The sequence below is a fragment of the Rhinolophus hipposideros genome, assembly GCF_964194185.1.
Source record: "Rhinolophus hipposideros genome assembly, chromosome: 4".
Taxonomy (NCBI): Eukaryota; Metazoa; Chordata; class Mammalia; order Chiroptera; family Rhinolophidae; genus Rhinolophus; species Rhinolophus hipposideros.
In genome coordinates, this window is record NC_138050.1 from 61242493 (window position 1) to 61268893 (window position 26401).

A 26401-nucleotide genomic window follows, 5' to 3' on the forward strand; every position below is an offset into this window, starting at 1 on the left:
GCACTCTATATTTCTCCTTTGTAGCATGTATCACAACTACAGTGAGTTACTGGCTTGAATAGTTTATGTCATCTCTCTCTCTCATCCTCCAGACCAATGCTGTCCAAAAGAAATCTCTACAATGATGGCCAGCTGCACTGTCTAATTCAGGAGCCACCACCCATATGTGGTTATTGAGTACTTGAATTGTGACCAGTTAAAATGAGGAACTGCATTTTTAAATGCATTTACTTGTATTTAATGTTAATGAACCTAAATTTAAATAGCCACATGTAGTTAGTGTCTACCTGTTCAAATATCCAGCTCTCAGCTGTCAGGAACATGAAGGAGGACAAGGTCTTTGTCTTGCTTACCAGTCTATCCCCAATACTGGGCAGAAACCTAGCGCATAGTAGGAGCTCATTCACTTTATGCATGAATGAATGGGGACAGAATGTACCAAATCAAATATAATACTAAGCAGAATTACATAAATTTTAAATAAAGAACAAGTTGAATGCCACGGAAATATAGAACAAAGAGCTAGTCTCTCTGGCTGAAAGAAACAAGGAGGTTTCTCAAAGGTGTTGGCATTTCATTCAGCCAGTGAAGACTGCAGAGGCTTTTGAGTGTGTTTTATTCCATAACATCCCATAACGAACCATGCTCCAGGAATGACAATTATTGGCTTCTCCTTCCACAAGCTGAATGTGAATTTGCTATGTATAACAGATCCTCCTTAATCTTAACCCATTACTTAAGTCAGAGAAAAACTTTTAAATGCCCTTTTGTTTGACATTCGCAGTTTGCATCACAGTGATAACTTATCATTTGGGGCTGGTGGAGGTGGCGGACAAAGCATCTCTTAGAGGAAACCGGTTCATTTCCATTACGCATCTAAAATGGCAATGAACTTGGAATTCTAAAAGCATAACATAAATGAAATACCCTTTTTTTATTTTTTGCTGGAGGTGATGTATCCAATGTATACAGCTTTGGAGAGATTACTTTGAAATTAATTATATTTTACATGGGTTAGGAATATGTTCATTAACTAGTCAGTTAACCAAAATTTGTATTCTTCTCTGCTGTCACTCTCTTCTCCCTCTTTCCCCCACTGCCTCACAGGTCCAGCCACCCTTTTGTACTCCAGATGAATTTACATATTGGGCAACAGACTGTGGAAATTATGCCGGGGCACTTATGTATTTCTGTTCATTTTATGTCATCATTGCCTACATCATGCTAAATCTACTTGTAGGTAAGTGATGTTCGTTGAATATTTTTTAATCTCTTTAAACTCAGGTACTTAGATAATTATGTACAATTTTCAAGTAATTATCCTGGATTGCTTGGGGTGGGTGTTTCGTGGCATTAATTATAAATTGTTGCCTCTCCATCCAGAAGCTGAAAAAACCTTTGAAAGGCATGTAAATGACAGTTGATTGCAATTTCAAGAGTTGTCCTATTTATTATGATCATTAATTTCAAAAGAGCTCTTCTCGTGGATTGAGTTGAACAAATATCAGGGGGAGCTACCTTTAGAGCCTCAAAATGTCACATTTATGTTTTTGAAAGATACGTGTTGTTCACCCAGCTATGGGGCCATCCAGAACTCAATTCGACCTTTAAAAACTGCCCTGGAACTCTCAACTACAAGAGAGAGCCAGCTGGCATGAATATCTACACACACAGAATGTGTGTTTATGCTCATGACCCTCATGTTTTAGAAAGGCAAGAGCTAGATAAACAGCTTAGTCCAAGTGGAAAACATGCCAACTTGGAAATCATATGAAAAGCACTTAAAAAAAAATTTTGGCTTATCATGTAGGTGATAAAATTCATTATTTAAAATAGATGTTTTCCTTTTTCTAAAAAATGACAGATGAGCCTAATTGTCTAACTTCTCAATTTTTCTCTTCTTTCTTTCTTTTTTAGCCATAATTGTGGAAAATTTCTCCTTGTTTTATTCCACTGAGGAGGACCAGCTTTTAAGTTACAACGATCTTCGCCACTTTCAAATCATATGGAATATGGTGGACGATAAACGAGAGGTAGGAGAGAGGGTTGTCGTTTCATGCCCCACCCCAAAGACACTTATTGCCATATCTCAGACATGGTTTTGTGGTTGGCAATTGACATATATTGAATTTTGAATGGCCATTGGTGAATTGCAGAAAGCTGTCACTGACAATCCAGCAGAATGTGCTAGGGAGGAGACGGACAGACATCCTCATGTCCCTTCCAACCACGAATGTCCTCTTCTTCAGGCATTCAGAAGCTTCCACAAGGAAAGGAAACCAAGGGAGCTCTGAAGAAGCGAGCCTTGGGCTCAGGGCAGGAGAAAGGCTGAAGTTCAAATTCCGAAAACAACAGTATAATATAGACTGATGATAACCTCAAACTCAAACTCCAATCCTGATTACAAGTACAAAGGAGTTCTTTAGTTTCTGAGAGTTATTATTTTGAATTATTTTGGGCTTAGTATTTGAATGTTTTAATCATGAAGCTTACCCAGCACTTACTAGAAGTAGCCAAAGCAGCAGCCGCTTCTCCTTCATCCTCCTTCTCTTCCTCCTTCATCCTAACAAACACTCAGGCACAGTTCTAGGCACTGGAGACATACCAGTGAACACAATGAAAAGGTTCCTGTGTTCACAGAGCTTATGTTCTAATAAATAGACGAAATAAAAAAGCAAAGGAATGATTATTATTTCTAGAAGCTATAAACACTTTGAAGAAGGTAATAGGGTAGAAAGGCGTTGGAGTCGGGTGCAGACTGCTTGAGCAGGGGTGGTCATGAGGCCTGTCTGGCGAAGTGCTATTTGACCCAATATCTGAAAAATGAGAACAGTTCAGTCATGGGAAGATCTGAGGGAAGATCCAAAAATAGTTTCAGGAGGAGTTGACCCAGGGCACAAAGACCAAGGAGTCAGAACAGGCTGAGTGAATGGGCGAAGGGAGAGTGTCCAGTGCTGGAGTCAGGGCCTGCACGGCCACACATGGCTTTCTCCACCCCCTTTGCTTGCTCTTCGCTTGGTACCCCCACTTCACCCAGGCACCCATCTCACTGCGTTTTCTCCCAAGACAGTGACCTACATGTGCAGGCATCTCAGCTGGATCTACGTACATGTCCATCACTGCTTCCTCCGGGAACCTGCTTTCCTCTGACACACACATGGAAGATGGCACCGCCACTCACCTAGGAAGATGTTAGTCACTGACAGGAATTCATGGCTCCCCAGTTCCCCTGCCTCTTGCCCAACACCTTAGTTCACAGACATAGCCAGGCTGGCTGGCACAGTAGGTTTTGTTGCCTGGAAGGGAGTGACACAGGTGAGATTTTCAGATTCTGGAGCTATTCTGACCAGAAACCCAACTCTCTCCTGTGTGATTGTTCTAATAATGGAGAAGACCTGAAAAGGGGTGATCAAGCCACAGAAGAACAACTTCACAATATGCATTTAGAAGTTCCTAGCATCCAGACTGAGTGAATAGGAGGATCGTGTACATGAGCATGTTCCATGTTGGGGGCTGATGCATTACTGACCCACTGGGCACATGTGTCAGAACGCACTAGCAGGGCTGAGTCAGTGGAACAGACAATGGGAAGAAAAGCTTGGGGAAAAAGTGCTGGGTCCTGGAGAGCTTTGTACCCTCCTTGGCTCCGAATGCTGCATGGTTGTGAAATCCCATAAAACCAGAGAAGCATCGGCAGAAACTCCAAGTGCTCAGCTTTTTTTTATTCAATTAATTTATTTTAAAGTTTATTTTTCAATTACAGTGGACATGCAATATTACATTAGCTTCAGGTATACATTCATAGGCCTTACAAAGTGCTCAGCTTTTATCTCCTGATCTTCTCAGCGCACACATCCCCACCCTACGCCCTCCACCCCCGCCCCCAGCTTCCAGGGAGGTGAACAATCGTGTGAATTATGCCATCTTGTGAGAAAAAGCTCCAGGTATCTCGCTGTGAAAGCAGAGGAAGCCTTACGGCCTCATGATGACTTACAGGTACTGTGCTCTGCCACCAGGGGGTGATTCCCACCTTCCGCGTGAAGTTCCTGCTGCGGCTGCTGCGGGGAAGGCTGGAGGTGGACCTGGACAAAGACAAACTTCTGTTTAAGCACATGTGCTATGAGATGGAGCGGCTGCATAATGGTGGCGATGTCACTTTCCATGATGTCCTAAGGTACGAGGGGGGTTTCACAGTTCTGTGTCATACAGCTGAACTGAGTCCAGAAACTGAAGCTGTGATCATGAAAGGCCTTGTGAAATACAATTAACAAGTAGGTCCAGAACCGAAAATGCCACATCCGTTGTGGTGCTAAGGCAAAGTCACACTTCTCAGGTGCAAAGTGGCCTTTCTCACTGTTCTTTAGTGATCGTGTCCCCACACAGAAAGGGGGAGACACAGTGGCCTAACATCCCCAGGTGCCCTTTACTGAAGCAGGAGCTCCTGAAGTGGGGAGGTAGAGGGACCTCAGAGAGCTCGAGCCCACTCTTTATCTTGCAAGGAAAGAACTTGTCCAGGAGAGATGAGTGACTTGCTCCCGAATACTCAGCCTTTGTGGCCAAGCTGGAGCTAAAATCCAGATCTTTTCACTCGTGAGTCTGACAAGAATTTTCCTGGCCGGCTCTGCGATGGTTGCCCCCCATTGGTTGACAAATCATGTTTCCCAGACATTTGACGAGTACCCAGACAGGACAAAGGGGCAAACTGAGGCCTTCCTGTGAGGTTTCTGTATCAGTTGGTTATGTCTGCTGTAACAAAATACCATGCACCGAATGGTTTACACAATGAATCTATTGTCTCCCAGTTCTGGAGGCTGGTAGTCTGAGATCAAGGTGTCGGCAGGGTTGATTCCTTCTGAGGCCATGAGCAAGCATCTGTTCCACCCCCTCTCCCCAGCTTCTGATGATTTGCAAGCCATCTTTGGCAATCCTTGGCTTGTAAAAGCAATATCCCAATCTCTACCTTCATCATCACGTGGCATTCTCCCTGTGAATGTGTGTATGCCTGTCTGTGTCCAAGTTTTCATTTCTATAAGGACACCAGTCTTGTCGGATTAGGTACCCACCCCATTCCTGTATGACCTCATCTGAACTAATTACATCTGCAATGATCTATTTCCAAGTAAGACTCTGAGGTACAGGGGCTTATGGCTCCCAACATATCTTTTTTTTGGGGGGTGGGGAGGAACAATTAACACAGAACAGCTTCTTAAACAGGAATCCATGGATAATATTCAGAGGACTTGGAAAGGAAAACAATTACATCTTTATTTTCACTAATCATTGATTGGAATATAGCATTTTTTTCAATAATGAATACAGGCAACAAACCACAATCATATTGACAATTCCTATGTCTTTGTCACCAGTGGAAATCATAGATATTTTCAGATCACATTACTGCTCTGGCTGATATCTTAAAATATCCTTTATGCTCACCGGTACTTCCAAGTTATGGTAGTCATTTCACCTCAGCTAGATGTTATTACTTAATGCAATAATAAGGAAGCACTTATGTTACTATATCACCCCTTTTCAAGGAAAATCATTTGAGAACTCTATTTTATACAATTGGTTTCCTTCGAAATAATGTGTATTTTATTTTGTGCATTTAAAACATTATTCCATGGGCTCCATTACCAAAGGTTTTCATGCCACAGAAAAAGTTAAGAACCCTTTACTGGCAGTAGCTATTTTCATCATGTTGCACATAACTGACAAGTTAAATGTTGGGTATTGTGTCACACATTTCAGGAGCATTCAGGTGTACTGAAATGATATACTTGTAATTGGAATTTGAAAAAAGACCAGCATAGGAAGGGTCTGAGGAAGTTCTCGCAAGTTATCAATTTTACCACCCTCTATTCACTTCTTGCAGGAGGAAGCTAACAGGTAGAAAAAGGTGGGACAGAAAACACACATGAATAGCAAAGGATGTCAGAATGTCACTTCATCTTTTCTCCTAGTGACAAATATCTTTTAGGCTGAAAGTGAGGCACACAGACATACTACTGTCATTAATAATTAATATCCAGCCTCTTTGGAACAGAGTGATACATCTGATAAAATGGACCCAGGTGAAGTCAGTGGTGGCATCGTTGGCCCCTCCCTGCCCTCTTGCCCGGTGTATGATGAAAACGGTTTAGCCGTGGTGAGATTCTTTATGAGGCAGGGAAGAGAGGAAGAGCAAGTGTACTTTTCCCTCCATGGTGGGAAGAGCCTAAGCAAAGAAGAGGTCAGTGCACCAGTGCAGCATGGGGAGGGGCCTCTTAGGACCGCCATGTTGTGATTTGGGCGAGGGAGATGGAACAGCCAGGGGCAGGCAGGGGCTGAGCAATCACTAAGTTCCTGTGGCTGCCCCAGGGAGCACCAACCTGCCAGAAGATGCTGCATCCTCCTTTGGCTGTGGACCCCTCAGCCTGAACACATGAGTTGCCTTATTACCCAGAGACCCCCATGCAGCACATCAGCTGTGTTGGTTTCATTTGCCATTGTCTGGGCCTATTGTGCCAAGGGCTGAATGGAAGTGAATGTTTCATCCTGGTTTTGCATCCAACAAAATTAAAGAGGAAGATCCAGGTCTACAAATGAGATATATTGAGAGGGAAACGTGGGTGGGGAAAGGAGAGGGATGCATGACCCATAGCCAAGCATATTAACTATCACCAATTGGAGCTGAATGTGAATACAGTACAGAGATAGCAGTCTTCTTTCTACAAGGAAAGTTACAGATTCTTAAGCAGCTGGTATGTAAACCAGGGCCTAGCCCGGATCTTTTGTTTTGCAAATACTTATACAGCACTTACTGTTGTAAGTGCTCACAATATTAACTCACTTAATCATTTAATAAGGTAGGTACCATGACTATCCCCATTTCACAGATGAGGGAAGAGAGACAGAGAGGACATAACTAGCCCAAACCATCCAGCTCGTCAGGGAGGCATCAGAATGCCTCGGTAGTTGGGTTGAGTGATGTCCTCTCTGGATTTTGAGATCTCTAAGAGTCTAAATCCCATGCAAGTCAGAGCTGTGATTGCTGTTGTATTTCCCCCACCAGCATGCTGTCCTACCGGTCAGTTGACATCCGGAAGAGTCTGCAGCTGGAGGAGCTGCTTGCAAGGGAGCAGCTGGAGTACACCATCGAGGAGGAAGTGGCCAAGCAGACTATCCGCATGTGGCTGAAAAAGTGCTTAAAGCGCATCAGAGCTGTGAGTGAACCAGAAGCATCTTGGGTTCATTTCCTCCTCAAGAGCCTTCCTCTAATGCCCCCTCCTCACGACCAGGGGGATTAGACCTTTCTGTGATTAGCCTTATATCCCTTCAACTGTGTCAACTTCATCCACTTATGATGGTTAGATGATGATCCAAACCTCCAAATTCAGCTGGATCTTCTTGAACAGGGTCCATAAGTAGTTCCCATTAAATCACATTTTTATGTGATCACAGCATGAATGTTTAAGAAGCAGTTTATTGATATTAAAATATGTATGTTCTCTATTAAACTCAACTGTTCAAAATACCAAATATCTCAACATATTGACTACCAATTAAATTTACAAAACTACTTTTAAATTGCTCCTAAAATTTCCAACATATCGTTGATAATGTTGTGTGGTCTTTAATTAAAATCCATCTCTTTCAAGAGTTTAATGATTTGTTTGCTGCCTCCTGAACTATAAGCTTGTTAAGATTCTGTAACTCATGAATCAATGAACAGATACTGTGTTGGCTTATACTGCATTAACATTCGGTATTTCTGTTAGGTGTTTAATTTTATGAAAGCTTTTGACTTATGTTTCATACACACGGGGTGGGGGAATCAAATTAATCACTAAACATTTATAACAGAATTTTTTTTTATCCTGTTTCTCAGAACAACATCATCTATAGAAACCTATCTTTCTTTTGGATGAGAAAAGGGATCCAGAGAAATGAAACCCCAACCTCCTATAGCAAGGCAGCTGACCCAGCTGTCTGGTCCACCATACAGCTTGTTCCAGGGATCAAATCTGCCTTCCACAGTCCCTGAGGGGACACAGGGCATGCTGGCTCGCCACCAGACTGCCCTGGCCCCAGTGTGTGCCAGGACAGATTGGCCTGCTGGGTTGGCCTACTCCAATCCAGAACCAAGACAAGAATGAGAGTTTCACTCATCCACCCAAGGCTTTTCTGCCTCTTACAACTTAGAGGAAAGAGGCAGCCCACATTGGCTTAATGAGCATAGAATAGCATAAAAAAGGAATAAAACAGAACACCCACATTTGGTGACTTAAAAATTCTATTTTAAATAAAACACAAGCTGGTATCAATGAACATCACTACTCCAAATATTGGACAAAGGAAAATGGATAGAGTATGTAATCCCTAAGTCTCTAAGCCTTTCTTTATAGCAGTCTGATCCTTACCAAGGAAATTAGTTAAGGATCCTTACTTGGAAGCTCCGAGGAGGTCACCAAGCCTACAGGTTCTTTAGAGAAGAGAGAAGAAAATATGATTTGCATGGTGGGGGGCAGGAGGATGTTGAGCTGATTTTTCTGTTCCTGAAAGAGAATTATATTTCCATAGAAACAGCAGCAGTCATGCAGCATCATTCACAGCCTGAGAGAGAGCCAGCAACAGGAGCTGAGCCGGTTTCTAAATCCCCCGAGTATCGAGACCACCCAGCCCAGTGAAGACATGAACGCTAACAGTCAGGATAATAATATGCAACCTGAGGTAGGTATATGAGGTGTCCTTCATCGCAGGGTATTCTGTGCATTTTAAAAAAATAAAAATCAATTGGTGCTGTTCACGTGGCCATTTCAAACAAAGTGACACTATTTCTAATAGGAAGTTTGTTATAAGTTAAAAAAAAAAATAGAACATGTTGATCCAGATTTTTTTGTTTTTTTTCCATCCCAGAACTGGTGGAGGTTATTCAAAAGATTCTGACTTGTTGGATACAAAAATAATGTTAATGACCCGAACGTAGTAATTCTGTTGTCTAGAGAAGTAACATCACCTCTGTAAGGGCGCTTTTTTTTTTTTTTTCACCCATTTTCACTTTTTTCCCCATTGTGGACACTATGGTTCCATATTGTTTTTCCCATTTGTTTCCTGTTATGTTTTCTTCCTTTCTTAAAATACAGTGAGGGTCCAGGCCAGTGCAGATAAGGAGGAGAGCACGGTATTAAAGTAACTGGTCAATTCTTCCCCCATGCAGACAAGCAGCCAGCAGCAGCTTCTGAGCCCCACTCTGTCAGACAGAGGAGGAAGCCGGCAAGACGCCGCGGATGCCGGGAAACCCCAAAGGAAGTTCGGACAATGGCGTCTGCCCTCCGGTATGTACATCGAGTCCTTCCTCCATTGATTGAGACTTTTTAAAGGTATTTACATCCACGCGTTTTTGATCTTAGATTTCAAACTACAGTTCTGCACCTAAAGTTCTTTCCAGTCAGTGAAACAATGAAAAATACATCCTCTTATTAAAAACTTTTCCCTCAAAATAATTTCTCTAAATAGAACCATACTGGGGCTCGTTTTTCAGCTACCATGGTTGAGAAGGCTATCATAATAGTCAAGGTCAAGAAATGAAAGAGGAAAGATATCAAAGGGCTGCCTGTGTGCATTCAAATCATTCTCAAACACAGACAAAATTTACTTAATCTGAGAGAGTGAGCAATATGATCATTTAGAAAAATGCCATGATTCTTAAAGCAGGAATAACAAGACTTATACAGTGTGATAAGATATGATACGATGTGAATGCTATAGTACTGCTGAATGCCGATCAGTATGACGAGTGCATGTGTTTCCTCTCTTAAGCCTCACAATCACACTCTTGTCCACGTTTTAATTATTCGAGTGAGAGAATTTTCTTCTAGAGGAACACGGAGCTTTGGAAAGCCAGGATACTCCCATGGAGGGCACTCAGGTGGAGGGGGTGCCATGATCTGCACAGCCCAGAGTCCTCCATATGTGGTTTTGTCCGTAAATACCCGAGTCCACAGTAAAGTAGGGCGTTCCCAGTATTCTTTAATGGGGCCCCTTCTTGAGCCCAACCCAAGAGAGAATGTGAACAAGGTTACAAACTCTTCTACAGCATGTCTGTTCCACAAAGCAGAAGACAATGTAACTAAGATTTTGAGGCTAAAAGCTGTTCGGTGGAACTTAACACCAGAGAAGAAAATCATTTTTATTTCATATCCAGTTTTTTATTCAGGAATCTGAGAAAGAATCTAGCTTCTGCCTGCTAAAGCAAAGTTGGGAGTGCTGGCAAACAAGATTGAGTAGGTGGCCAGGCCAGGCCATGAAAAGCCTTAAATTACAGGCTGAGTGGTTTCAACTTCATCCTGTAGGCTATTAGGAACCAGTAAAGGTTTCTGAGCAAGATGTGACATTTGCAATTCCTGCTTTAAGAAGAGTGATTTGGCAGCAGAATAGAGAAGGAAATTTCTCCCTCTGAGCCTGGAGGCAGGGCTAGGAGCTGGAAGATGATATAGTAGTCAGGGCATAAGGTGATGACATGGACAAAACCGGTAGCAGTGGTCCAGACACTGGAAGGACAAGTCAAAGAGATGACCCAGGGGAGATGCACGTTCTGGGGGTTCATTTAAATGGATAAATGAAACGATGTTGTCAGAAGTACCTGCAGTCCAAGCTTAGGTATCCCTAGTGTCAGAGATGGTGATAACTAAATGACATGCTATGGGGGACATGCTGAGTGTGAAGAGGCAAAGGGCAAGAAAAAGCATTTTAAGGAGGTACCAACAATGTACTAGGTGTCAGGCTATGCATTTCTTCTTTTCCCTTTTTTCTTTTTTTTCTTGTTCCCCTTTTATTTTACTTTTTTTTAAAGTATATAGTTCAAGTATAGAATATGATATTTTGATAAACATATACATTATGAAAAGATTACTACTGTCAAGCTAATAACATATGAGCATCCCCTCTCATAGTTACCATTTATTGTGTGTGGTGAGAGCACCTAAGATCTACTCTGTATGTGGTAGTGTATGGTAACTATGATCACCGTACTGTACATCAGGACTCTAGAACTTAATCATACTGCTGAACTACAACTTTGTATTCTTTACACATCTCCCCATTTCCCCCATCTTCGTGACTCTGGTAACCATCATCCTACTCTCTCTGCTTCTGTGAATTTTTGGCTTTTTTTGATTCCACATGTAAGTGAGATCATACAGTATTTTTCTTTGTGTCTGGCTTATTTTACTTAGCATAATGTCCTTCAGATTCACCTATGTTGTCACACATTGCAGGATTTCCTTCTTTCTTAAGGTTGAATAATATTTTGTTTTGTGTATGTGTATATATATATAAAATATACATACATATATAACATGTATATAACATACATACACATATATAACATATATAACATATATATAACATACATACATATATAACATATATAATATATAACATACATACATATATAACATATATATGACATACATACATATATATAACATATATACATATATAAAATAAACCATTATTCAACTTTGTATGTATACATGTATATATGTATTGTGTGTATGTATATATACAAATATATGTACATTTTCTTTAACCATTCATCCATTGCAGTTAACAGATGGATACAAAACTACACCATACTTCTCTTAGGAAACAACACTTAGGTTGTTTCCATATCCTATTGTGAATAACACTGCAACAAACATGGGAGTACAGATAGCTCTTCAAGATACTGATTTTATTTCCTTCGAATATATATCCAGAAGTGGGATTGCTGGATGACATGGCAGTAGTTTTGCTATGCTTTTTTTTAGGTCATCTCATTTAATCTATTTTAATTCTGATAATAGTCCAATGAGGAAACTTACATTCTCTTCATTTCACAGTTGAAGAAACTTGGGTTTCAAGACATGACCTTGCCCTTGGTTACATCTACAGGTCACAGAATTAGAACCCAAAACCATGACTGTCGCATCCCCAAGCCATCAGTGTGTCAACAAAGCCTCCGTACACATGGCTTTATTCACACACATGGTTTGGAAAAATGAATGTCGTGAGCATATTTTAAATATGTCCCTGAATCATTCCTTTTTCACTGATGCTGCATTTCAATTTATTGTTTTAAAAATTGTATTTACCCACATCTTTCTTTCCATACCCTCTCTACGGCCCTTCTTCTCCCTTCACGGTCAGTTACTCTATCATTTATTTTCTTTTTTTTCTTTATATGTATGCATATAATACTAATGAACACTGACTCATACACATTTCTATGATATTTATATTTGCCCAAATTGGACTTTTTAGTGGGGTTTTGTTGTTGTTGTTGTTGTTGTTTGTTAGTTTCTGTAAATATCTCAAAGTGCAAGGGGCAACCAGCACTTTTTTTCAAATGATATTGCTAGTTGTCTATGAACCTAATTTTCAAGTTCATTATGAATATAAACAATCAAATGCTGAAAAAGTTTCATACTTAACAACTGTGGCTAAGACTTGTTCACCAAAAGCATGAGATGGGAACATCATGGTTTTTCAGGAATGGCTTGCAGTAGAATAAAACCACACCATATTGCTCATTGGACTTTTGTTAATTCCACAGCCCCAAAACCAATAAGCCACTCAGTGTCTTCAGTCAACTTACGGTTTGGAGGGCGAACAACAATGAAATCTGTGGTGTGCAAAGTGAACCCCATGACTGATGCAGCTTCCTGTGGTTCTGAAGTTAAGAAGTGGTGGACCCGGCAGCTGACCGTGGAGAGCGACGAAAGTGGAGATGACCTTCTGGATATTTAGGTAGAAGTCAATGCAGTTGGCAGTCTAGTGATAAAAACTGTTTTCTAATATTTTCCTCCATTGTCCAGTGAGCATTCCACAATTTATACATCATTTAATTCCAACTCATCATAACGTTTTTTAAGTTGATTTTGGCCCTGCCATAGGACAGCATAAAAACTGGTCTATCAAATCTCTGTATATGATGGGTCATTACCCTGTGTTCAAGAAAATTTGAATAATGGCACTATTGGTAATATTAGAAACTAGACCAACACCAGATGTACATCATTCAAAAATTCCATATGTTCTATCTATGTAAGGTGTATAAGGTGTATATTTGTGCTCTTATGTATTATTACTACACCTGAAAAAGTGCTAAGCCCAAAGTGGCTAATATTTATAGTACAGGAGCTATAGCTTTAGTTCATGTTTTTCCCACTTCTACTAGAAATACTTCTCTTAGGAGAATTTGTTATATAGATTGATCTGAAAAGGTCAGCACTGAGCTCATGCTAAAATAATAGTAATTTTACAAACTACACAGTCTGAATTTTAAAAAGTATATTCTTATTCTCCTGTTATTTTTTTAAATATACACACAATATTTAGAGATAAAAAGAAGTCAGTTTCTGTCCTCAATCACTCTAATAAAATAGTTGCCTGCTTCCCATAGAATTGTATGTGCAGGTACCAGGCAAAGAAATTGACCCAAGGAGCTAACTGGTTTAAAACAAACCTGTACGTAGATCACTTGAGAGACATAGTTGTGTAAACATGTTGTTTCTTAGAAAGCATTTTAATAACTGAGTTTAGCAAAAAGAGTAAAACTACACCACTCAGCGTATTTTAAAAAAAACCTTTACATTTGTGATGCTATCATTGGCTTTATTTTTTACTAAAGATATGTCCATTTTGCCATAAATCATGAAATGAATTGGTATTTTATGAGTTGATCCTAACACACCATCACTGTGTTCCATTGCAAATGACACCCCTGCTACCAAAATCTCCTATGGAAATAATGGTACTGTCAAACTCTTGCTCTGAATTCAGTTTAGGAATCCCACAATTCCACTGTATTTGTGTCCTCAAGAAAATTAAAATGCAAAGTGCTTCCAAAGTACCATTGGGCCTCTTGTGTTGGGTCAACCAAGTAGAATTGCATCTAGGTCTTTACATTATTCTTGGTTGACGATCTGCTGTTTAGACTATTTCTTTTAATGGAGTTATTATCTCAGAAGCCTCTGACCCCATCCCCTGGTTGCTTTATGATCTATTTTTCTCTATTTAACATTCTTTAAAATAGCCAAATATCACATTCTTTCTGTATAACAAATGCAACATGGAGGTGACCATCTATTTATATAATTAATTGTGACTATAGATCATGAGCAATTAAAGTCAGTGCAGCTGAAAGAATTTTATTTGGTTTTATGTTCATTTGGAATTTACATTTTGTATATAATAAAATAAAATAAATATTGGATTTGTAAAAGAATTTGAGTTGATCATTTCTAAACCCTTTTCTTGTGTAGAGTTGGGGGTGGGGCCACTAGATAGCTGGCACTTTGCAAACTCTGTATTTGAATATTATGTCTATAATTGGTTAACAAAAACTCTGTCCCTGATGTTCATTTCAGCTCAGCGCCTAAGCCAGAATGTTCCTTTCACCTTTGTGCCCATAAGCCTGAGTGAATACTCTACCTTCCAAATCCATAACAAAGCAGAAAGGATCTTACATGGCCAGAGCAAAAACCAGATTTTTGTTTTCTATTTTGGCTCATTACACTTGAGTAATACAGCTTCATTCTCACAAAACTGCTGAGCCTGTCCTAAAATGTCTGCAATTGATGTTCAGCAGAAAGAACATCACTGCTATTTATTCTGCAGTGAACAAGGGGCAGAACAGCAATGCATTTAAAGCCATAGCACCCTACATTTTCAATTAAATGAAACAGCCAAACAATTCCTGTGGGACTCATCTCTACTATTTTCCTGAAGCCGATAGAGAGACAGCAAGCCAAGAAAATAACTGCCACCTTCTCTTTGATTTTTCACAAACATATAAACAGTCCCGTTACGCAGATGGGAAAACTCTGGTCCTTAGGCCAGACACTAATATTAATCCTGTCATCATACCACCCATTGCCTTTAATTAAAGGATACCATGGGTTCAAGGGTATGAGAAAGCGTAAGGGATAGAACGCTTGACACAGAAACCCCAAGGGAAACAGATCACACATGCATTGCACATATGGCAATTCAAGAGAACTCAAAGGGAACAGGGATGGAAAGAATGGCCAGACCGATGTTATACACTCTGTTCTCAGTGGTAGTTCGAAGGCAAGACTCATCAGCAGTGACCGGCCATTTGCACCCTGCCCAAGCTGAGAAAAACGACATATAGAAGAAAAAACCAGAATTATAAAGCCTGAAGCAAAAGCAGTTTCTAATCCAGTTAAATGATTTGTTTGCCTGTTTCTTTGTGGAAAGTGGCATATTGTAGATAGGTGATAGATAGGTGGTTTTCTATACATCGTTTAACAGTGATACTCTTTCTCAAAGTCCTTCAAGGGATTCCAAAATATTAACCAGGCAAAAACAGGCAGCCATAGTTGAAACTGGAGTGGAGAAGAGAACACCAGTCACATGACCTCTTCTCACCCTGATATGGATTGAATCATGTCCCTCCAAAAGATATGTTAAAATCCTAACTCCTAGTACCTGTTAAAGTGAACTTACTCAGGAATAGAGTCTTAGCAGATGTAATGAGCTAAGTTATGCTGATGTCACACTGGAGTAGGGTGGATCCTTAATCCACTTTGACTGGTATTTTTAAGAAGAAGAGAGAGATATGCAGGGAGGAGAAAGCCACATGACGACATAGACACAGAGGGGAGACAACCATTTGAAGACAGAGACAGAGATTGGAGTGATGCTTCTACAAAACAAAGAACACTTGGGGATACAAGAAACTGAAAGAGGTGGGAAAGGATCCTCTGCTAAGGGCTTTGTGGGGAGCGTGGCCCTGCCAACACCTTAATTTTGGATTTTGGGCCTGTAGAACTGAAACTATGAGATAATAAATTTCTGCTGGTTTAAACCACCCAGCTTGTGGTATTTTGTTATAGCAGCCATGGAAAATTAAGGCACCCCCCAAACTCACTCCAAACCAAAGACAGCCTGAACCATCCAACTGCTTCAAGGAACCCAGTTTGAAAAATACTAGTGTAGATCAAAGATCATGAGCTTTGAAGCTCGACAGATTTTTCAAGTCCTGAATTTGCCGGTTACTCCTTGTGCAATCTTGCGTGAGTTTCATACCCAATATGAACCAACATTTGGCTTCTTGCTTTTAAAAAAGGTAGAAGAAGTGAATTTGTTCATTCACTTACCAGACTTTCACAAAATCTACAAGATGGGTTTAGCCTGAGCTGATGTGCTACATACCCCAAATCTTATTAGCTGTCTAACCTTCCAACCAGAATCTCCAGTTGACCAGATGTCAAGTGGGCAATTTTTCCTGTCCACCACAGCAGGTTTCCAGCTAAAACAGGACTGAGTTGGTGGAAGACAAAAGATCTGAAGGTAAATCAAGTTCAAGTTGAACTATTCCAGTTTCTGAATCGAGATTATATTTGCTACCTAAGTGTTTGGCACAGCCAGAGGAATGAGTCGTGGGAGACAAAACTGGTCTATTAGAATTTATTTGGCGTGTTTGAGCTGCGGGAGGTCAGGCTAGAAAAGACCATAACCTCCCCAATCCAAAAGGGGTGTGGAGTTTTATAGGAGGGGGTAAACAAGGTTGTTCCCCCTTCAATACTTCAGGGGGTTTTCATTGCATCGGCTCTAGCAACAAAGCCCTCCAGCTCCAAACCCTGGGCCCCAGGCCTCAGTCCAGACCACCCAGACCCACCCAGGCCCGCTGATCACAAGCCCCTAAGAGACAAACAAAGTACAAAGGAAGATGTTTTCTACATTCCAGGCGGCTTTTCCAAGCCTAAGGCAACCACAAGCCAGCCGGCAGGTACAAGGTACAAAGCAAGATAAGATGGCTTTTAAGATAAGAAGGTTCCTGTTCCTGACCTAAATCAGGCTTAACACTAAGGTGACCACTGAACGTTTCTTACACCTAAGAGTGAGCCAAAAAGTTGTGGGCTACAGGAGTTCATATCTGAGACCAAGGGACAGTTACTGAATAAATTTTAAAGAGTTGGTGGAAAGCTAAAAGTAAAGTCCGTTTTAACTATGGCATGAGTTGAGCTTGTTTAATATACCAATTACACGTGTTGAAATGAAGATGTCTGTTAGACTTCCAAGGGGAGAATGTAGATAATGGTGGTTGAATTGATAGGCTAGGAGTCTACAGAGAAGGATTCACATTGAGGAATATCAGCATAGCAATGGTACTTGAAACCATAAACTGAATGAGATAACTTAAGAAGTCAATATAGAAAAGAGGACAGGTCTGAGGGTCTGTATTAGTTTCTTAGGGCTGCCATAAAAGAGTACCACTGGCTGGGTGGCTTAAACAACCAAATTTATTATCTCAGTTCTGGAGGCTAGAAGTCCATAACCAAGGTATTGATAGGGTTGGTTTTCTCTGAGGCCTCTCTCCTGGCTTACAGATGACTGCCTTCTTCCTGTGTCTTCACGTGGTCTTTCCTGTGTGTGTGTGCCTGTATTTTAATCTCCTCTTCTCATAAATTCACTAGTCATATTGGATTAGGACCCACCTATATGACCTCATTTTAACTTAGTTACCTCTTTAAAGGCCCTATCTCCAAATAACGTCACATTTTTGGATACTGGGTGTTAGGACTTTAACATACGAATTTCAGGGGGCACAATTCTGCCCATAACAGTCTGTCTCCCTGACAGTGGTATACACAGAATAGCCTTTCAGAGGACAGAAATTGTGAGCCTTGCTCAAACCCTCAGAAACACACAAGATCAATGTTTCCAGAGTTAATAAGGAGGTCTACTTTTATGAATCAGTCCATGGAAAAAGCCACCACAACACTGATACTTTTAATCCCTGAGTGAAGCCTGGAAATTCACAGCTAGAAACCTTCCCAATCAACTCAGCTCCTTTCCTGTTGTATCACTCCCACCCTACTAACTCCAAAAATAACATCTTGACCTCACACTCATTTAGGATGACTGTTATCAACACACATACACACAAACACACACACACAAAAAAAAGAAAAAACAACAACAACAAAAAAAAAAACTAAATAAAACCAACCAACCAACCAAAAAAAAGAAAGACACACACACAAAAAAAGTGTTGGCAAGAATGTAAAAAAATTGGAATCCTTGTGCGCTATTCGTAGGAATGTACAAGTGTGCAGCTACTATGGAAAACAGTATAATGGTTCCTCAAAAAATTAAAAATAGAATTACTTTACGATCCAGCAATACCACTTCTGAGTATATATCCAAAATAATTGAAAGCAGGGTAAATAATTGAAAGATATACTTGTACACTCTTATTTATGGCAGCATTATTCACAATAGCCTAAAGATTGGAAAAACCCAATGTCCGTTGATGGATAAATAAAATTCATATGCATACAATGGAATAGTATTCAGTTTTAAAAAGGAAGAAACTTCTGACACACGCTACGATATGGATGAACCTTGAGGACATTATGCTAAACAAAATAAGCCAGTCACAAAAGGACAAATGTTGCATGATTCCACTTATATGAAGTAGCAGGAGCAGTAAAACTCATAGAAACAAGGTAGAATGGTGGCTCCCAGGGACTGAGGGATAGATAGGCAAGTTGTTGTTTATAGGAATAGTTTCAGTTTTACAAAAGGAAAAAGTTCTCAAAATTTATTGTACAGCAATATGGATATATTTAACACTAGCGAACTGTACACTTAAAAATACTTAAAATAATAAATTTTATAATGTGTGTATTTTATCAAAATGTAAATAAAATCTAAAATACATCCTGGTACCTGGTCCCAAAAGCTAGTGGCTGAATGAGAACTTTTAAGATTTACTCTTAGTAATTTTCAAATATGCAATAAAGTATTGTTAACTATAGTCTCCATGTTGAACATCACATCCCCATGAATTATTTCTTTTATAACTCTACGTTTGTATCGTTTAACCCCCTTCACCCATTTTGCTCACCCCCAAACTCCCACCTCTGCAACAAACAATCTGTTCTCTGTATCTATGAGCTTGGTTTTTTGTTTGTTTTTACATTCCACATATAAGTGAAATCATATGGTATTTATCCTTCTCTGGCTTATTTCACTTAGCAGCATGCCCTCGAGAGTCATCCATGTTGTCCCAATTGGCAGTTTACCTGGTTTAAAGGTAATATTTATTACTTTGCCTCAACACTGTGTCACCCATTCAACTTTAAAATTCTCCTGTACATGCCTAGTAAATATCTAAACCCCATTTGAATGTTTAGAGGGCCGGCATCATTGTCCAGTAAGCCACAGATGGGTTGTTTAGAGACAGATTTGATGTTGCTTCTCATTCTCCTTTCACAGGCAGTGGCGCAATGTCAATGTCAATTTTTAAGGCTTGGTTACAGAATCAACCAACCTACAAGAGGAATTATGTAGCTTCATTATCTTCCTTTCACAAATTGGTATTTGTCACTCCATTTTCTGTAGATGTGGTTGGTGACCCCAAAATAACACTAAGTGGCAACACTTGTTTTGATGCCTGGTTTCTAGCAGTGTTCCTAATGCCTGACTAACCACTGAGATGTTTAGCATTTAAACAAGATCAAACCCACCTGTAGGTGCAGAAATGGGCTAAGACCCACGGGTTCTCTGCAATAAATACATATTACAAGATGATATGTTTGCACTCTGAGCTATGTCAAAACCGTCTAAAAAAACAAATCAGCAACTTGACCAAGGACTGCCAGAAATAGCAGAGTAACATTTTACAGAAAATTATTCTTTAGCCAAGATCTCAAGGGATAGAGTTGTACGCATAAATTATATTAAAGAAAGGGAATTTTTTGGTTTGAATTATCTGCCTACCCTTAGGCATTTTTTATTTAATTTTGACTTTGCAGATATAAGAGTATAGAAGTAGGTAACACTCTTCGAGCATAAGGGTATGTTGGAAAGATTAAGATAAGGACAAAAGATAGGAAACAGGGCAATGGGAGAAAAAAATATAGTCTCTATGCTAGCCCCCATTCTTGGAAATAGATCACGCTTATGTCATGCTTGCAGACAACTAGGCTAGAGTGTTAGCCAATGGATTTGGCCAGGGAGAGAACTTCATCTGGAATTGACAGAATGAGTGTATTAGTCAGAGTTCTCCAGTGAAGTAAAACCAATATGATATGTATAGAGAGATTTATTTTGAGGAATTACTCAAGCAATTGTGGAAGTTGATGACAAGTCCAGAATCTATATGGCAGGCTGACAGGCTAGAAATTCAAGCAAGAGTTGATGTTGCTATGTTGAGTCTAATATCTGCAAGCTAGAAACTCAGGCAGGACTTCTATGTTTGTAATCTTAAAACAGAATTACTTCATTTTCTGCAAACCTGTTTTTTGCTCTTAACATCTTCAACTGATTAAATGAGGCCCATTCCTGTTATGGAGGGTAACTGGCTTTACTTGAAGCCTTGTGATTTAAGTGTTAATTACATCTAAAAAATACCTTCACAGAAACTTCTCAACTAGTGTTTCACCAAACAACTAGGCACCACAGCCGGGTCAAGTCAACACATATTACTTTAACTATCACAATGTGCATCATTTTATTACCTGTAGTTGGTTAGTACAAACTTAGATATGATCACTCATCTGCCTACAGAATCCAACCAGTTGTCTTTTCTCCCTAGAACAACAAGTAAAGAACTGATTTTGTTCTCTCAACTTCTGGCATGACAAGGAAGAAGGGAAAGTGAATTGAGAAAGAGAGAAGTTGCACTAACTTTGTTTTGAATGTGGTTGTTTTCAGAGCACTAATCCTAATTCACAACCTGCGTCAACAGATTTGAGAGATGTATCACCTACCACAGGTACAGTCTTCACCTCCTCTGTCTTAATTGGTCCCAGGAACATTAGGACGGTTGTCTCACTGTCTTTTCTTTCAGAGTCTGTGTGGGGACAGAGCCCCAGAGAGCAGTTTCCAGGCACTCGGCCTCATGTGGAGGGGTGCTGGCTCAGGTAGTAGATGGCTGTCAGCTGTGGCTAGTTGGCCGTCAGCTGTAACCAGTGAGCCATTGGCCACTAATATAACTGCCATGTCTTTGCTAGCAGAAAATGGGGGCTAGCAAGAAGATGATGGCTGGGCTGGCAAGCGAGGATTGCAGTTAGGACGGTGGGTTGCGGACAGTGTGTCTCCTGCTTCCTGTGTCTCCAACCCGACCGCCAGTGAGAATATAGTGGTATAACTCCCCTACCTATGGCTCCGTGGGTGTTCCTTTTTGGCCTCACCATGTCCTGCGTTCTTATGTGGGGAGCGGGAGATGAGACCCCACTGGCCGCCCCACACAACAGTCTGCATTCCACATTAGAAATATAACATAGGGCCCCACCTGGGGAACCATTAGAAGCTCAACAACAAAACAGTCAACTAGGGAACATCAAGCTTGCCACAGGTTGATACTATATGCCACGTATCACAGGGAAAGCTGTCTCAGTGAACTCAGTTCTCTCCTCTAGTACCAGGGGGCACTCAGCCATGGGCTCTCCCAGGTACAGAGGAGAGAAAAGCCTCTTTCTGTTCCTGTTGAGCCAAAAGACAGGAAGGAGTCTGAGCTCTCTTGACACCGTTGGTGGGACTCACAGATTACCTGAAACATCACTCAAGGATTCATTACAAGGGCCGTGTTGTCCTAGTCTCACAAATCGTTGCTTCCTGACCATTGCGCAAGGCACCAAGCTGCCCCACTCCAGAAACCTGCCTTTGCCTCCATGGCTCTCCTTTCCGTGGCCATCACTGGCTGCAGAAGTGCCTCATTTCTGTGTTCTACCCACTGAGCTTCAGAGCCAAATCGGGTATTCTTTTTGACCCGTTGACTCCTTTTTCAGGGCAATGAAAAGGGGCCTTGCTCAAGGCCAGGTCAAAAGATAATTAGGAATTCTGTGACACCCTAATGAGCACAGCCTGAAGGTCCTGGCTGTGTTCTCACGTCGTACTGCTACTTCATATCAACATGTCATACCACCAACCCTGATTCCCTTATCCAGGGGTCCTCTAGCCCAGGCAGGGTCTCCACTCCCCTTCTGTAATTGCCTCACACCCTGATCTAACTGTTAATTAGATGCCTCATTTCTTGGCCTGTGTATGAGCTTAAGCCATCTAATTATTGATCACATCCTTCAGAATATATTGGATTTTATGGAACCCAGCCACAAAAGCAGGTAATGTTGCGGGTAGCTTATTGAGAAGGTTTCTCCTGAGCAAACTTGAGATTACCCAATGTGTGGTAGCCACACACATGAATCAACAAGCTACAGGAATATTGGCTGCAAACCTGATAGATTATCATCATTATAAAGCTATGTAATTATAAAATTCAGAATTTCTACCTGAAATCCTTTTACTGTAGTTGGTATTGTGGAAAAGAAGAATGTATGAAGTGGGTCAACAAGCTACTCCGTTACTGAGATCATTATCCAATTATTAAAGTGCTGATTGCCTGGTTTGGAGGTAAACCTGAAGCTTGCTTCTCCAATCCAGGTCCTGCTTCTAAACTCTCCATAAGGCCATAAAGCCTTAAGGACAAGACTAACTTGTCCATCTGTGGGGACAAAGCCCCAGAAAGCAGTTTCCAGGCTCTCGGCCTCACATGGAAAGGTGCTGGCACAGGTAGTAAATGGCCATCAACTGTGATTGGATGGCCATCAACTGTGGCTAGTTGGCCGTCAGCTGTAACCAGTGAGCCATTGGCCACTAATATAACTGCCATGGCTACGCTAGCAAAAAAATGGAAGTGGGGGCTAGCAAGAAGATGGTGGCTGAGCTAGCAGGAACGGATTGCAGAGAGACGGATGCGGCCAGCGAGAATATAGTGATATGACTCCCCTACTGATGGCTCCATGGGTGTTCCTTTTTGGCCTCACCATGTCCTGCGTTCTTATGGGGGGGAGAGGGAGCAGAGACCCTGCAGGAGACCCCACACGACACCATCTCTGTATCTCCAGCATCTCTAAATAGCTTATAGGCACATGTGTGGCTCTCAGCACTGCTCTTTAAACTGAACAGAATCAAATTACTTTGGATTATTTTTAACTCACTTCTAAATAAGAATGTCTGATATCCCTGGCATTCAACCCAAACAAAACATCAGCCTCTGAGAAGATTTGTCATTTTTACCACGTGGTTTCCTGTTCCATTCCTCCCTTTAATTCAGTTCTTTGTGGGACAGAGATGACATGTTCCCAGGTTAAGGTAAAATGCCAGAACAAACAAAGCAACATAAATCTTCCCTAGAGCACCAGGCATTGTTTGGGACTGCTCTTCAGTTCCTGTGATAGAGCTTTATTGCAGAGACTCCAACAGGGTACAATGCTGCAAGAACAGAGTGAGCCATGGGAACCAAGCCTGAAATCAGAAGGGCCCGGGGTCAGGGACACAATTCAGCTACCCACACTGGCAGGTGTGACAGTCAGACCACGTGGCTGACCGAGGACCTTTGCTCCTTAGTTTGTGACCCACCAGATAAAAAACCAAACCCTGACTTGGGTAAGGAAGGACTTTATTCAAAAAGACTATAGCATTAGGGAGAAAGCTTTGACCGTAAGATCATCCCAAACTGGGTGGGTAGGTGGGGGTGGATGGCATGATCGGATAGTTGACTAGGAAATGTCTTTCCCTGGAAATAGCCAATTCTTCAGATGGGCTGTAAGGAACAGTTGTTCTACATTTAGATGCTGGCTCAGGCTTAGGGAGGGTCAAAGTTTAGGAGCCTGGGGGAAGAAGAGAAGTGTGACCAACCTTTGACCAAGTCAAGTTAGCAGGTATTTTCTGTCAATTGGTCAAAGAGTTCAGCTAATCATTTGTGTGGCAAAGAATGGGAGTGGAGGGTCTACATCTGGCCTTGACACAGGGAAACAAGGAGGTCATCAGTGAGTCAAATCTAAATCACAGGGGAAGAGCACTTCTTTGCAGGAAGCCATTTCCTGTAACAAGAGAGTGGAGGGATTTCTTGACCACCGCTGTTTTCCAAGAGCACAGGGCAGGTCTCCCACAAGTCACTTCACCTGTCAGGGCTTCTCTTTTCTGTAAAGTGAGATTAGAATGATACCCACTTTACCTGACTCTCACTGAGATTGTGAGAATCAAATAAGATGTGTTTGTGAGCTTATTTTACAGCCTGTAAAGCACAGGTGAATAATACGTGCTATTATTATCTCTGATAATGGCTATTCAGCTCTATGTTCACAAAGTGTTTCAGTCACCCTCGCTGTCATTACATTCATAAAATCTCCATTATTCACAGCCAGAGGTAATGAGTTGGTTGTATGGGAGGCAGTAATGGGACATCCTGAGGACACCTCAGTATACCTCAAGATGGGGTGTGATTTTTTCCTCTGAGCCTATTCCCAGTCTGCAGAGAATTATGAAGAACTGTAGAATCTCACAAAAGGCACTGTCTAACACACAGTGATAGATAAAGCAAGCACCCGTGAGAGCCTTTATATCCTCAGAGATCAGAGTTCTTAAATCACTTTTCTTCAAAGGTTTTTAGTGGCTCCCTTCAGAAATTCAGACTACTGTGTAGAGGTCCTAGCAGCAGGTGTAACATCTGCATGGCCCACAGGAGAAGTGTGAATAATGCTTCCTAGCCAGATAAAGGTGCCTGGGGAGCAAAGCTTTCTCAGAAACCCAAGGAAGAAAATCAATGCCCCTGGAAAGGAGAGAGGGGGGAAAATCTATAGGAAAGGGAAATGAGTGATATGTAATGTATTTGAAGATTTTTCACTCCCCTCAAGCAATTGACTCAACAGAAAGTGAAACCTAAAAACCTCTGGTTGGAAAGGTGAAGACTGAACAAGGAAGAACCAGCTGGTTCTTGTATTGACTGGTCGCTGGTTCATGGGCCATTGCTGGTATCAGGGCCTGATTATTGTTTGTTTCTGTTTTTTTTCCCATTTATAAGAGTAGAGCTGACATCGATTTTCCAAAATGGGCATCACGTATAGATTTGGAATAAATGCCATGTCAATTTATTAATTCTTTAACGTGGTATAAATAAATCCCACATAATTATGACCATTTTTGCATTTGAATTGAAGAATGAGTGCCAGAACCTGTTTTTCAATGGTTCTTAAGCACCAATTTGCAACCTACAGAAGCCATTTCATCAGAAATATTCTAGAGAGAATATCCACGTTATGCATTTGTTTAAATGATTGTGATGGAGGTATATTATGGCCTTCCCTAAATGAGTAAATCTGGTGTGTTAATTCTAGAATATTAATCCATTGTTATTATATTACTGATGGAGGCAATGGTGTCTTTATCTTTGCCTGCCCACAACTAAGTATGGATACATTCATTTTGAGATCATGACATCAACGGTGCCATTTGTCACGTAGACTACTGACCGCTCTGGCCCGTCTTCTATTTCTTCATCATCATCCACATTGTTCTTACACCCAATTCTCCTTCAAATACACGGTTGTGAAAGACCATATGCTCTCAAACCAATATGAAAAGCACAGAACGATCCACTTAGCCCTCCGGCTCTTTTTCATATTCACCTTGTTTTTCTGCCTGTGAGACCACAGTTGTCTATGGAAATGATAGACAAATAGTGCTATCTGTCAAATACACTAGAAATATTCATTTAAGAAAGATAGTGTTGGAAATTATAGATTGGGTATTTACTATTGTTACCAGCATTTACTATTAAAACAACCCACCTCATGAAAAATAAAGGGATAAATTTCCCAGCTAAATGGATGTAATGATAGAATCCCATGCTTATAACCTGTTCATATTTATCATTTCAGATCTCTTCAAATCAACTGAATGTAGCAATGTCAGAAGTTGTCCAAGGAAGTAATGTGGTTTCCCTTTGACGTGTTTGTTCACCAACCAGGAACCCATGGGGTTAACCTTTCTCTTGCGTTCATTAATCCTCCAAGGTCTGAAGGTTCTTAACACAATAACCTGACTAAGGTCTAATTTTTTTCATAATTTGTTTAAATCATAGACTGTATCCCAGATTGAAACAGATCTTACATCTATAAAAGATGACAAGGAAACAGACCCAAGATACTATTGAATATCGAGCCTTTATTTATTTGAACAAATGATTGACCATTCTTTAAACATAAAATAACTTCTGAACTGGCAGTGTAGAGATAGTTTCTCACTAGATACAACTTTTGTCCCGTGAAAAGAGAAAAAATAATTCAATTATCTGGGGGCTCAGGTGAGAGATGTTCTGTATGCCGGCTTCCTAATTGGCCATGCCAGGCAAACCCTAACCAATGGCCATCATTCTGAGCTCTAAAAGAGTCTTAACTATTTGATTGTAGGTACGTCATTTCAGGCCAATTTGTTTTCTTTGCATTAGAAACAAGAGAATGAATAGGAAGAGAGTCCTTGGCAGTAGGATGTTTCTATGATCTCTTTTTAAACTTTTTTTCTGTGGAGGGCTAACTCTCCTATCCCAAACTTCAGATGT

General features: G+C 40.8%; 1 protein-coding gene across 1 annotated transcript in view; it reads left to right on the forward strand.

Annotated features, from left to right (window-relative positions):
* The window catches only part of NALCN (sodium leak channel, non-selective), a 318494-nt gene extending 304250 nt beyond the window's left edge, over positions 1 to 14244 (forward strand). The window contains 7 exon segments of the mRNA XM_081047253.1: positions 1108 to 1240; positions 1918 to 2033; positions 4017 to 4174; positions 7055 to 7205; positions 8563 to 8712; positions 9200 to 9317; positions 12578 to 14244. Of these exon segments, the coding sequence (XP_080903379.1) occupies positions 1108 to 1240; positions 1918 to 2033; positions 4017 to 4174; positions 7055 to 7205; positions 8563 to 8712; positions 9200 to 9317; positions 12578 to 12771 (1020 nt within the window). The 3' untranslated portion in view covers positions 12772 to 14244.
* The last annotated feature ends 12157 nt before the right edge of the window (positions 14245 to 26401 follow it).